Source organism: Polypterus senegalus, chromosome 9 (genome assembly GCF_016835505.1).
Source record: "Polypterus senegalus isolate Bchr_013 chromosome 9, ASM1683550v1, whole genome shotgun sequence".
In the NCBI taxonomy this organism is placed as follows: domain Eukaryota; kingdom Metazoa; phylum Chordata; class Cladistia; order Polypteriformes; family Polypteridae; genus Polypterus; species Polypterus senegalus.
Genome location: NC_053162.1, coordinates 173,441,876 through 173,455,386, shown reverse-complemented (window position 1 = coordinate 173,455,386; position 13,511 = coordinate 173,441,876). Strand labels below are relative to the sequence as shown.

Below are 13,511 nucleotides of genomic sequence, written 5' to 3'. Positions count from 1 at the left end.
AAATTTTTTTAACAGATATTTACATATCATTTGCTGTTGCTTAGTGTTGGCATCCGTTGTTTTAAGATTTTTTTAAATCTCCATTCTTCCTGAAAACATGAAATTAACAATTTTTCTCAGCCATCACTTTGTACAGCATGAGGTAAGCAACTGATAAAAAAAAAAAAATCTATTTTTGGGTGATGTATTCATTTGCTAACTAGTTGTAACCAACAATATTTAAGTAAAAATGAAACAATTGTCTTTCAGGAAATTTTATTAAAACATACTTTCAACAACTTAGTAGTATACATAAGCAGACTTATCCTTTGCAATGGGGATCAAAATTGTATTTATATTTAACCAATCACATTCAAAATCCTGTCCTAAGCCATCTTGCTTCACCTAACAATAAAGTGATTATGATTAGCCTTGAATAAAATCCACTATTACTGTAAGATTTTTCTAGAAGATTCCAAATTCTCTAAACCTTATAGTTTGGTAAGAACACAGTAGAACTTTCTAACTCTAATTGCCAAAGATATGATGGTGCTAAGCCAAAATAATTTATCATCCAAAGAACACCATGCCTACTGTTAGGTATGGTGGAAGCAGCGCCATACTATAGGGAAGTTTTTTTTTTCAGCTGGGACAGATGTTCTATTCAGAACAAAGATAATGCAACACTATAATGGAAGTGCGTGATTTTTAAACACCAATATAGGAGCATGGTGATTGTCCAATGCCACATAAATCCAAAGTCCAAGCCCATACCACTGACATCAGGTACACAATGTTTCATAATGTGAAGGGTGTGGTCTGTATTGATTACAGCTTCAAAAGGCCCGAATGACCAGCCAATATTATACTAATTTGCTTTGGCATTTATTACAGTCAATTCAAGAAAAAAGTAAGGAAAGCTGTTAAAAACTACTTTTGTTTCATGGCAATGTCCCCAACTCACACTGTACGGGTCACAAAGGCTAACCTGTAAAAACTGTGGATCTGAAGAGATTCCATACGCACTCTATTCTCAAGACCGTTTGGTGGTTTGTTCAGTGTAATAAAGTGAAGACTGCTATATTAAATATTCAATGCTACTACCTATACTATATTCACTGGCTCTCTACTAAATATTTCCAGCTGTCTTAACACATATGGGCTCTTTTGCCATATAGCTCTTATGGCAGTCCCGGCCGGGACGCCCAGGAGGACCGGAGGAGGGCTTGTGCCTCCTCCAGACCGCGAGGAGGCGTCCGCCCTGGTTATGTTGGGGGCCTCGGGTAAAGGGCTTGGATGCCCAGCCCTGTAGGGACCCGTGGCCACCGCCAGGCGGCACCCCGGTGCCTGTAGAAGTCTGGAGCCCAGCACTTCCGCCACACCAGGAAGTGCTGGGGGGAAGAAGACAGGGGACACCCGGAGGGCTTCCGGGTGCGCAGCCGGCATTTCCGCCACACTGGCACGTGTCTTCTGAGGAGTGCCGGGAAGCAGCTGGAGCCCATCCGGGTTCCTATTTAAGGGGCCGCCTCCCTCCAGTCATTGGTGGATGTCGGGTGGAAGTGGACAGAGCTGGAGAGAGGACTGGAGCCGGCCAGGAAGGCACAAGGACTGTGAGGCCTGGACATTGGGGAATCGGTGCAAGAGGCACTGGGGTTTGTGGTGCACGTGACTTTATTAATTGTATATGTTGTAAATAAACAGTGTGATGGGTGCAAGAACGATGTCTGTCTGTCTGTCTGTGTCCGGGCCAGCATCCACACTCTCTACAATGGATAGGTATAGGGGTCAACAATTTAGTCTGATTTAATTTTTTTTCTTGAAGCACAAAGCCTGTGTTACTATATTGACTATTAAACTGTGCTTTACTGTTTGTCTTTTGTTTTCTTAAAAAAAAAAAAAAAGTAAAAATTATAGTATTTAATTTCCTGGAAGAAAATGAGCTCATAATTAATTAAAACGGCTAACCTGAGGTCAGGTTTTAGAAAGCTGACATTACAGTAACAGGGTATGGAGTGCATACCAAATAGTTCAATAAATAAATAAACTCTGCTTTGTTTAATGTTGCCCAAACAAATTATTTTTCAGCATGTTAGAAGTCAAAAGGTGCAGGTGGACAAAAACACCATAAAAAGTAACAAAACTGAGGGAAAGCAACAGACTGTCATGATATACAATTCTGCACAAAAACAGGAAGAGGCTGTTAAAGTTGCATAAGATTTGACCAAAACAGAAAATGCAGTGCAAGTAAGAGAGTAAAAACATAATGAATCTACAGAAAATAGGAACTTGCTTCTCAGGTTCATTAGACACAGGTATTGTTCATTGAAACCAGAGGTACTTTATCATTACAGAAGTAGAAGACAGTGGAAATGACTACTATGTACAAAAGGAATGATGGAAAAGCACTGTTCACCTCCAACACTAAATGTAAACTTAAAAAAGATGTTTTATTTTATTTTAAAGAAGCCATGTAATGTACAGTTTCTTCTTGTGCTTGTGATATATGAAGAATCTTTTAATATTGTTTATTACTTAAAGTATTAGATAAAATAAAGACTTGGTTGCTAACTCCGAGCCTATTTACTGGCTATGTGGAGTCCCCATGTTGTTCTTGGGATCATGTGGATTTTCTCCTGGCACTCCAGCTTCCTCAGACATTTGAAAAACGTGCTAGTTGAGCTAACTAGCAACTATAAGACTGCTGAGGCCATGAAACTGCTTAACAGCCTCTTTTACTCTCAACTGCCTTGCAAGTGTTCCCAGGTTGTGCTGACTGCTGCATGAGTGTTCATTGAATATTTCATCTATTGTTGCTTTTAATGTATGATTTTTGGTATTGTCTGTTGTTGGTACTTTGTTATTGTCACTGGTCTGTGGGAGACATGTAAGTAAGAATTTCAATGTATTTTGCATGCATGACTATAACTTTGAACTTAAAATCTCAACAGACAAGTATTGGCCTGATAGTGAACGGGTTTGTCCACAGTTATGCTCACAGTACAGGGATAGATAATTTTTGTACAGAAAATGGATGGTTAGAACTCACAGCAACTGATATAAAACTGAAATATTTTTTACAATATTTAAGAAACATTTTCAGGGCCATTACTGCCCATTTTTACATACGATGGATTGTACTGTTTAAAACTAAAATTAAATTATTATCATCATTTCTGCTATCTAGCTTCTTACAGTACAGTTCTGACACCACACTGTTGTAATAATAAAAGTTAATAATTTATATTTCATATTGATATCTTCCATTAAAGTTACAAAATTTATCATTGAGACCCCACAACAGTTAGATCCTAACATGCAAGAGCTCACAGAAAGCATAATTTCAATCACCTTTTTTTGTATCTCCTGGCATAGCCGGATGATGGATTTGTATTGTAAGAGCCAATCTTAGAAAGTTAAAGTTTTGAGTTAAACTCATATTGATGTCTGCTTAATTTGAATAGAATATTAATGTCTTTCATAGTCATAGCTTATGGTATAGTCTTTTCCCCCTATAGTTAACAAGAGATAGAACCTTCTTACTATAACTGAATAACAGTGTGATAATAAGCTCAGTTTGTTTGGAACAGGTCCCAGTAAAGAGGGGCTTGAAAGACCCATTTAAGCTTAGAAATGGGATAAGCATACAGTTTTCTGACCATTTTGAAATGGTTCAGAAATGTTAAGTAAGAAGTAACGATTCGAGATGTAACAAGATTAAGCTTAGAACTGAACTTTTCTTTACATTAACTTTTCCTTTTTTGTTATTTTAATTTTCCTTTTTGTGTGAACTGTTTTACTTCAAAACTTAACTAAACTTTCAAAAACCAAGATATTTTGTCTGTGGAATCATTTCTGCGCGTCAGGCTTTTGTCGAATCCCATTTTTTTTGAGTTGAAGCTGCAGAACTTTGGTAATTTTGGAAAAACGCAGCTACATGTATGTTAAAAGTTTCTTTAAAATAAGCTAAATATGGCTTTGAAGCAGTAATGTAAGTGAAACAACTATTTTCACAGTGAAATTCCCTGCACTAACCTTTTCTGTGTGTGCAACCAACGATACCCAAAGAACACAAACAGGCACCTAGTGAAATGGTTATATATAAAAATACCAAGCCATGTTTGTTAGGTAGATTGGCCATATGAGTGGGGCTTACTATGTACTGGCATGGCATCCTGAGCTGGTTTCTGCCTCACACCCAACACTGTTGGAACAGGCTTTGGCTCCTTGTGACCCTGAAATGATTGACTATTTTACATTTTTGCATTTCAATTCTTTATAGATTCTTCTTTCACTGCTGTATTTTTTTAAAGTTATTTCTCTGTTTTATGGCTATTCTGGTTTCTCTGTACTCTCAGGTTTATACTTATGCTTTATTCAGAGCATTCAGCAATCTAAAGTACCAATAAAGTATAAAAGGTGTTATACTGTAAGGGTTATCATTCTAACCAATTAAATAAGTTTGATTCTTATTTTTAAACTAACCAATTAAATAATTTTGATTCTTATTTTTAAACAAAAAAAAACAAAAAACTTTAGAATTGACATTTTTTCTTAATTGCTTCTTGCATCTAAAACAAACCAATAAATCCCAGTGGACAAATTCTACCTTAAACAGGTGGAGAAAAACTTTTGAGGATAAGGATAAAAAAACTTGCCTGTCTCATGCTGTCTGCATCCAAAGCAACAACCTCCATTTGGTTCCTTTCATCTTCTAGTTTGGCGAGCCTAGTGAGCAAGGCCTCCCTCTCTTTTTTCAGCTGACGACACTCTTCACTGGTCTGTCTTGCCTGATTCTTCACACTTTTAAGGTACTCTTGCAACCCCGCAATGATTCCTTCCAAGTCCCTCTTCAAAGCTTCATTTGCTGCTATCTGGCCTGTGTACAGTTGTGAAAGAGCACAAATTATTTATACACAATATAATAACTCACTTTGAAGAATTTATACAGTACAAAATAAAAATTAGTTATACCAAAAAAAAAACAATAAAAAAATCTCATAACTTGTAGAGACACAGATTTGCAAATTAATCAGTCAACTTAAAATTATGTGTTTTCAGTATTGAAAAAAAGGTTGCAATTTCAAGCAAAACGTAGCAGTTAAAAACTTTAGCTTTGGACTGAATCTTTACCACCCATTTAATTACATGTAGTCATGAGCCATCTGTTGCATTTAGTGTTAATTGAGGCAGGACAGAATTGGTCAGTGAGGTCCTGCAGCTCACTGCGCAATAATTTATATTCAAAAATAGTAAATATCCAAGTAAGGTGCAGATTTTAAATTTACAATGAGTATATTATAAAAGAGTTAAGTTTCACGGTGAGCCTGATTAGCACCATCACCATTGCATTATCAATTCTTACAATTCTTACAACTATAACCCTTTTATGGTTAGCTTAGAATTTGGCAGAATTGTGTTGTAACAGAGTTTAAACACAAAACCAGGCTGGCATGGGCTTAGTTTTACTGGTAAACTAAACTGATATACAGCTTCAAATGAAGCAGAGGAAGGTAGCTGTGGTCATGTTAAAACCAGCAGAGGTTGTAATAGGCATAAAAAGAGTTGCTAAGTGGATAAAGAAACCAAAGAATGGATTAACTGAAGAGTCCCAATAACTACCTAGACGTTCTCTTTAGGTAGTAGTTACAGACCTAGTCAAAATAGAAGAACAACTTATTGAAATATTTAATGAATTTGAGGATAGGAATGCAGCCATAAACCACCCCTTAAATACTGCAATGGCATTGGCTGTTGGTATAATCAGTGTTAGCAAACCATCTCCACTTAAGGGGGCTAATTTAATCGAAAAAAAAACATCTGGAAATTGTGATTATCAGAAATGTCCAGAGGTATAAGAGAAGGAAGTATGAAGGACCACTATATTATTTTGTTTACAAAGTAGTCAAGGCAACACACTAGACAGACAAAGAGGCAAAACATTTTATTATCTAGGCCTAGTGGGGCAACAAGGGTTTTGTTTTGTCATTTTTTTTTCTTTCATTTCTCCTTTTGTTATTTCATTCCATGTGCTATTATTATTCTAAGGTAAAAGAAATATATTTGGCTTCACAGGTGTTTATTGTGATCATTCTAGAACAACTCCTACTAGGTACTATAGCTAGTTAGTGAATATGTGCAACTTCCAAGTAGTCACTGTTTCTCCCTCTGGGCACTGGGTTCCAAATCACATTAGAACGTACTGTTCTGTTTATTTATGAGAATATGTGGCTATGCAGCCAGTGTGGTGCTTGCTGTGATTAACGAAACTTGTTTCTTAAACACAAAGGTTACCAGTTCAGTATTTGACTCTAAACCATTCTGAGACCCTAAGCAAAATCACTCAACTTTCCTGCGTGTCTCCATTAAAAATATAAGGAAATTGTTTTACTATGTGTCTGCAGTTGTGAAAATGGTGGTCAAATGGTGTTTGCTACAGAAAGACAACATAAAAAATAAAGATTGTGTGTGTATGTGAATAGGCAGTGTAATCAATGTACCCTTAAAACTACAATGTTGCCAGTTACTAATGCTGACTAACTGTGCAATCAAGGTTGAGTAATTTAATCAATCAGGTCTATAAATTGAAAAAAACTAAAATATAATCTGTACTTCAAATCGATGTAAGTGTTTCAGATGAGTAAATGAAATTCAGTATGTGAATAAGAAAGATGGCTTGATACTAGCAAATATTGTTTGCTATGTTCTGCTTAAGTTGCTGGAGGGTTCTTTTCCATGTTAATTTAATACTTAAATTATTCAGCACAGCTCACACTATATTGGTATACCCACCCTCTGTTAGCTGCTGCTCCAGGTCCTTGATCTCCTCGGTCTCCTTGGCAATTCTGGCCAGCATTTCATCCAGCCGGTTCTCGAGCTCTCGATATTCTTTACTCATCATGTCCAACTGCTGACTTTTATTTACCATTTGAGCTTTCACATGAGCCTATGGAAAAATGCAGAGTAACACTGTGGGGTAAAATCAACATAGACAGACACACACTTTAAAGACATGCATTATTTGCAATGTCCAAAGTGTCCAGTAAGTTTGTATGAACTGAGGTACTAGGAGACTCTGTTTTATATCTTTTCAGAACCAAAGTCAATCATAATTGCAACTATTTACCATAGTTTACATCTGGAGTTAAGATGGCATCTGCCTGCTGTAAACCTGAACTGTGAAAAGCCCACAGATATTTTTAAAGAGACCTACAGACAGTATAATCACAAAACCAAATGAGTGTTTGCTGGCAGATGTGTAACAAGCTTATAGAAAAGTAGGATGATCAGTGTTAGTAGATCTGTCTGGATTATATGGTGTAAACAGTCTTTAATTAAATGAAAAGGACTTCAAAGAGTGATTTTCAGTGTGACCTTTTTAACCTTTTCATGAAGTGTACCTATACTACTCATACTACTGTAAAAAAGAACATATTCTCAACCCCCTTGCTAAACAATGGGTAAACAAATCAAATTTGAGTTCATAATGAAACATATTCATACCTTTTAGGTATTAGATGTTTCTCTTTACTGATCAGGATGTATGGAACACTTTAGCGACCAAAAACAGACACATTTCAAACTGTCTAGTTTGCCAATTAAAATTAAAAAAGTAGACAGCAAGTTTCAACAACAGCCCCATATATTTTACATAATTCATTTATTTGCTCCACCTGAACAAGTCTGTACCTGCAAACACTGGCAGTACATCATTGCCTGCCTCAGTGCATTTTATGGATAATTAATCTGAAGTAAGGTTTCTTTTGAATTTATCTTGGCCTATGCCAAAACATGTAATCTGTGACTACCTGGGTGTATTAAAACTTTCATTAAAAGGAAAAAACTGCGGAAATATGTATTCATTATATTCTGTATTATATAATCTATCTATCTATCTATATATATATATATATATATATATATATATATATATATATATATATATATATATATATATATATATATATATATAGTGCGTCCAGAAAGTATTCAGAGCGCATCACTTTTTCTACATTTTGTTATGTAACAGCCTTATTCCAGTTTCCCCTGATCATCCTTGAGATGTTTCTGCAGCTTAATTGGAGTCCACCGGTGGTAAATTCAGTTGATTGGACATGATTTGGAAAGGCACACACTTGTCTATATAAGGTCCCACAGTTGACAGTTCATGTCAGAGCACAAACCAAGCATGAAGTCAAAGGAATTGTCTGTAGGCATCCGAGACAGTATTGTCTCGAGGCACAAATCTGGGGAAGGTTACAGAAAAATTTCTGCTGCTTTGAAGGTCCCAATGAGCACAGTGGCCTCCATCATCTGTAAGTGGAAGAAGTTCGAAACCACCAGGACTCTTCCTAGAGCTGGCCAGCCATCTAAACTGAGCGATCGGGGGAGAAGGGCTTTAGTCAGGGAGGTGACCAAGAACCCGATGGTCACTCTGTCAGAGCTCCAGAGGTCCTCTGTGGAGAGAGGAGAACCTTCCAGAAGGACAACCATCTCTGCAGCAATCCACCAATCAGGCCTCTATTGTAGAGTGGCCAGACGGAAGCCACTCCTTAGTAAAAGGCACATGGCAGAGTTTGCCAAAAGGCACCTGAAGGACTCTCAGACCATGAGAAAGAAAATTCTCTGGTCTGATGAGAAAAAGATTGAACTCTTTGGTGTGAATGTCAGGCATCATGTTTGGAGGAAACCAGGCACCGCTCATCACCAGGCCAATACCATCCCTACAGCATCATGCTGTTGGGATGTTTTTCAGCGGCAGGAACTGGGAGACTAGTCAGGATAAAGGGAAAGATGACTGCAGCAATGTACAGAGACATCCTGGATGAAAACCTGCTCCAGAGCACTCTTGACCTCAGAATGGGGCGACGATTCATCTTTCAGCAGGACAACGACCCTAAGCACACAGCCAAGATATCAAAGGAGTGACCCAAGCAGAGACCAGACTTGAATCCGATTGATCATCTCTGGAAAGATCTTAAAATGGCTGTGCACCAACACTGACCATCCAACCTGATGGAGCTTGAGAGGTGCTGCAAAGAGGAATGGGCGAAACTGGCCAAGAATAGGTGTGCCAAGCTTGTGGCATCATATTCAAAAAGGGTTGAGGCTGTAATTGCTGCCAAAGGTGCATCGACAAAGAAATTGAGCAAAGGCTGTGAATACTTATGTACATGTGCTTTCTCAGTTTTTTTATTTTTAATAAATTTGCAAAAACCTCAAGTAAACTTTTTTCATGTTATCATTATGGGGTGTTGTGTGTAGAAACCTGAGAAAAAAGATTAATTTAATCCATTTTGGAATAAGGCTGTAACATAAAATAATGTGGAAAAAGTGATGCGCTGTGAATACTTTCTCGATGCACTGTACACAGTAAAAAAATAACTGTACACTGTAACCTCTTTTCCGTCTTTGTCTTTAGTATGAACGAGGGTGCTACATTTTCAGTTACTCTACACTCACTTTCATGTAGCAAAATATTCACTCATCCATATTCTACAGTATGTGTCAGAATAAGGATTGTGGTGGCAACAGGCTGAGAAGGGTGGACCAAATTTGCCCTTCCCTGACAACATTAGCCAGCTTTCCTCGAGAGGAACACAAGGTGTTTCCAAGCCAGATGGGACATATAATCCCTCTAATGTGTCTTAAGTGTGGTTTACAACTTCTACCTGTGAGTTCTAGCCCATACAACTGCAGGCATCCGCAGCAGATACATAAAGCACCAGAAATTGTTCATGTTAATCCTCAGGCAGGGCAATGTTGCAAAAAACATAAGTACTGTATATATATATATAAATGTCCAGTTCCCAAAGGGTGGGTATTTTGGGCATTTTTTTTATTTTCTCTCTCTGTTGCTACTAAGATTAAAACAATGTTCTCATGTTCTGTTATGTATCAATTGAAAATGTTTAACAAAAATTTGATTGCAAAATATTATTAATAATAATAAGGTCCAGTTTCACATAATACACAAGCAACCACTTATCAATTTATTATAAAACTCATTTATCCTTGTCAGAATCGCAGGTACAAAAATGAAGCCTGTCTCAGATTTCAATGCACTACTCTGTGTCTACTGAATTTCACAAGACACAATTACTGACTTTACCGGAATACTCACAGTTAATAAAACTGCTGCTTCAAAGGAGAGACACAAATGAGGATTCTACAGGCTTACTAATAGTTTCTCAAGGGAAAGTAGTGAATGTAAGCAATCACTTCCCCAACAAGAGCAGAGAAAAATAAGCGGTCAGCCATAGCTGAAGAGCTCACATCACTCTGAAAGAGGCTTTATTTGTACAGAGCTGGAGGGGTTGGTTTGTTGCAGGCACAAACTGGCACTGTTTAGTACCGTGCCCTTGATCAAACACAATCCTGTTAATTTTAAAGGGGACCTGACACTTTTACACTTCTCACTCATACTTCCAAACAAACCTTAAAGCAGCAGAATAAACAGTGAACAGCAGTTGCTTTTGGTCAGTTTATGTTTGAGGGCTTTCTAAAAGAGTTGTACAATAAGAATTTTCAACAAACTCCTCCTGACTTGCCTACGGTACATTATGGCAGACATCACCTACTTGTCAAGTCGGTCCGGCAAACAACCTCAGCAAACCAGGGCTCCATGATTCCCCTGCTTCCGTTCATCTCCTCACGTCTCAGCGGCCGTGTGTGTAACTACAGGCCACATGTTGCACCAACTTAAGCCAGAGCATGCAGCGCAATAACAAGAGCCAGCCCCAACTAAAACCTGGACCCCTCTGCTACTTTAAATCACAACACAGGAAGCTGCAACCAACCCCCAAGACCAATCAGCAACAGGCCTCGAAATAAAACAATAACCTCAGTGCAGGGTGGGTCTCATGAGGAGAGCCCTTCTTCCTCTGTTGAATACTGAACTGACAGATTCTTTAGGAGGGGGCTGGTCATGCACAGCAAGTTCTTAAAGGAACAGGCACTTTATTGGGTCTAAAATAAAACATATGCAGCACCACTTTTTTTCATTTTATTCGTTTAAGCTTAAAATTAGCTACATTTTCTTCTATATTTATTTGAAATGATTAATGTTTCCACAATATTTTTACATCACTCACAATAATAGAGTGATCTTTATACTTAAATGTAGAAACTTTATGGCCATGTCAGTAGCATGCAATTTAATATGGTTAAAGTTCATACAAATAAACATCAATACAAACATACAACATAAAAACAACAATAATGATCATTCCTCATTAGGCCACAAATATCATAAATACATATCCATCAAGTTACTGTAGACAACACTTAAGGTCAGGGTGTTACATTCATGCATTTCACGACTTGTGGGTCAGAACTATTAGCTGAGCTCACTTGGCTGGTTAGTTATGTCGCCCACAGAATAATGCTTTATTCCTTTTCACTTAAACTGCAGAACTAAACTGTTATTTGTTCCCACTTCATGGGCAAACCTGGAGAATATAAGGTTCCATCTTCATTTTAATGAGTATAATGGGTTTACTTTTAATCTAAATAACTTTATTACAGTTTTTTAAAAAAATCAATCACCTGAACAGATTTCTGTCCATATCCAACCAAATTTAATTTAAATTCATGGCACAATAATTTTTTGATAGACCTTTAAACTTCAGAATAAAATTAAAACTTTGCAATTGAATATTATTGCTTATTACACCTTCATAAATGGTGTCAGAGTAGCATACACATCAGCACTGCAGAGTCATAGCACTAGGGTAATAGTTATTAGCCCTATCCCTGTGTGTTTAGCTATTATACTAAAAACAAATGAGGAAGCATGGTGGCATAGCTGTTAGTGCAGCTGCCTTAAAGGTGATGGAGCTTACGCGTATATATAAGGTTAACTGCCAACTGTGAATTAGTCCAGCATGAGTGGATGATTGTGTTTTGTACGTCCATGTGTCCTGTAATGGATTGGCATCCCATTCAAGAATGGGTCTTATCTACACAGGCCCCATTTCTCCTTTAATGGTAAAAAGAGAGGGATTACAAATTGCTTTGACTGAAAGGTGAACTGTTTTACACATAGTAGACTTATGGGTCTGTTTGTTTGTTAAAATTCAGTCTTTGCTAAAGACCAAATTTGGAATTTACAATTGGGATAGATAAACATTTTGTATACATGGAATGGGAAAGAAACAGCACTGAATGGATAGTTAGGTCTTATCTAACTGGTTTCTTTTGAAGTTTACAACAACATGATGTTATTAATAAATACTCCATATCAATTCAAATATCTATTCTTATAGTAAAATATTTGGTAATAATACAGTCATTTTGATATAACATCTAACTTTAAAAATAAACCTTACTCACTAATATTATAACACAGTCCTAAATTCAACCCAATTCAACTACACTTTAATATAATGAATAAACTGAGTAAAGTGAATCAAATTGATGATTTTTTTCCTTTTATTATTTTTTGAGGTAGTCAAGGGATAAACAACTAGGAGAACTGATCAAAAATATTTGTCTATTAATGTACACAAATTAACATACAGATCTCATTGTTGTATATGCCAACATATATTTTTGCTTTCCTTATATATACATACCATATGTACGTATGTACATAATAAAAGAAGCCTTTGAAGTGGTGTTTGTGCATTTTAGGTTGTGACTCCCTGGACATGATAATTCAAAAATGAATGAAACTTGGCACAGATATTAGCAATGGGATTTTCTGGAAATCTATCAATAGATTGCACTCTACAAAGATAACTAATGTATGGACTGTGGTACAGCCAAAAGGGCTGGAAAATACTTTACAAAATATATATATTTAAAAAAACGTATCAATGTTTTTCTGTATGTTGGAGATGTACAAACCTACTTCTCAATGAATTCTTTGTTTCTCCAATGTATAAAAGACCACATTCTCCACACTGTATCCCATAAATACAATTAAAGGGATTTATGTAAAATCTTGAAAAACTGGCAGTGTAAGCTGAGAAAACTGATTAACAATCATGTTTTTCTTAACAAAAAGAATATGCCATATTCTTTTATATTACGTAAAAGTTATTGAAGTATATTTTGCATGGACCAAAATGTCTTTTACATTTTTATTTCTTTAGTATGCAGCTACAGGAAAAAAATTACTGTAATAGATGTAAATTTAGATCAAAAACTTAAAAATGATAATGTATAATTATTTGTAGAAAACCTGATAAAAGTCATAACCACATGAATCTTGTTTAAAACAGTTATATTATGAGAAGTATAATCCTCCAATGTATGGGTAACATCTCTTATATAGGTCAAGCCACAGGTCAATTGCCAGTTAGAGAGACATAAGAATTCTGTAGTATCTGTTTTGTCTTCAAAGATTAAGCCCAACCCCACTATCCCCTTAAAATTAGGCACTCTCAATGGCAAATGGTTAGAAAAGAATATACCGTATATACTCGCGGGTAAGTCAGGCCTTGATTTTACTGTATAATTTCTGGTATTTTATAATGTCAGTAGTATAAATCAAATGCAGAAACCTCATGCTATTGGTCCAAGAGATTAAG

General features: G+C 36.5%; 1 protein-coding gene across 5 annotated transcripts in view; it reads right to left on the bottom strand.

Moving 5' to 3' along the window:
- The window catches only part of cntrl (centriolin), a 105,461-nt gene that overhangs the window by 60,542 nt on the left and 31,408 nt on the right, over window positions 1-13,511 (bottom strand). For all 5 annotated transcript variants that reach the window (XR_005634997.1, XM_039764274.1, XM_039764275.1 and 2 more), the window contains 2 exons: window positions 6,769-6,922; window positions 4,635-4,855 (listed from right to left, as the gene is read on the bottom strand). Coding sequence is in view for 4 of the 5 variants with exons in the window: in XM_039764274.1 (XP_039620208.1) it covers window positions 4,635-4,855; window positions 6,769-6,922 (375 nt within the window). In the remaining variant the exon portion in view is untranslated. The remainder of the gene's footprint in view (window positions 1-4,634; window positions 4,856-6,768; window positions 6,923-13,511) is intronic.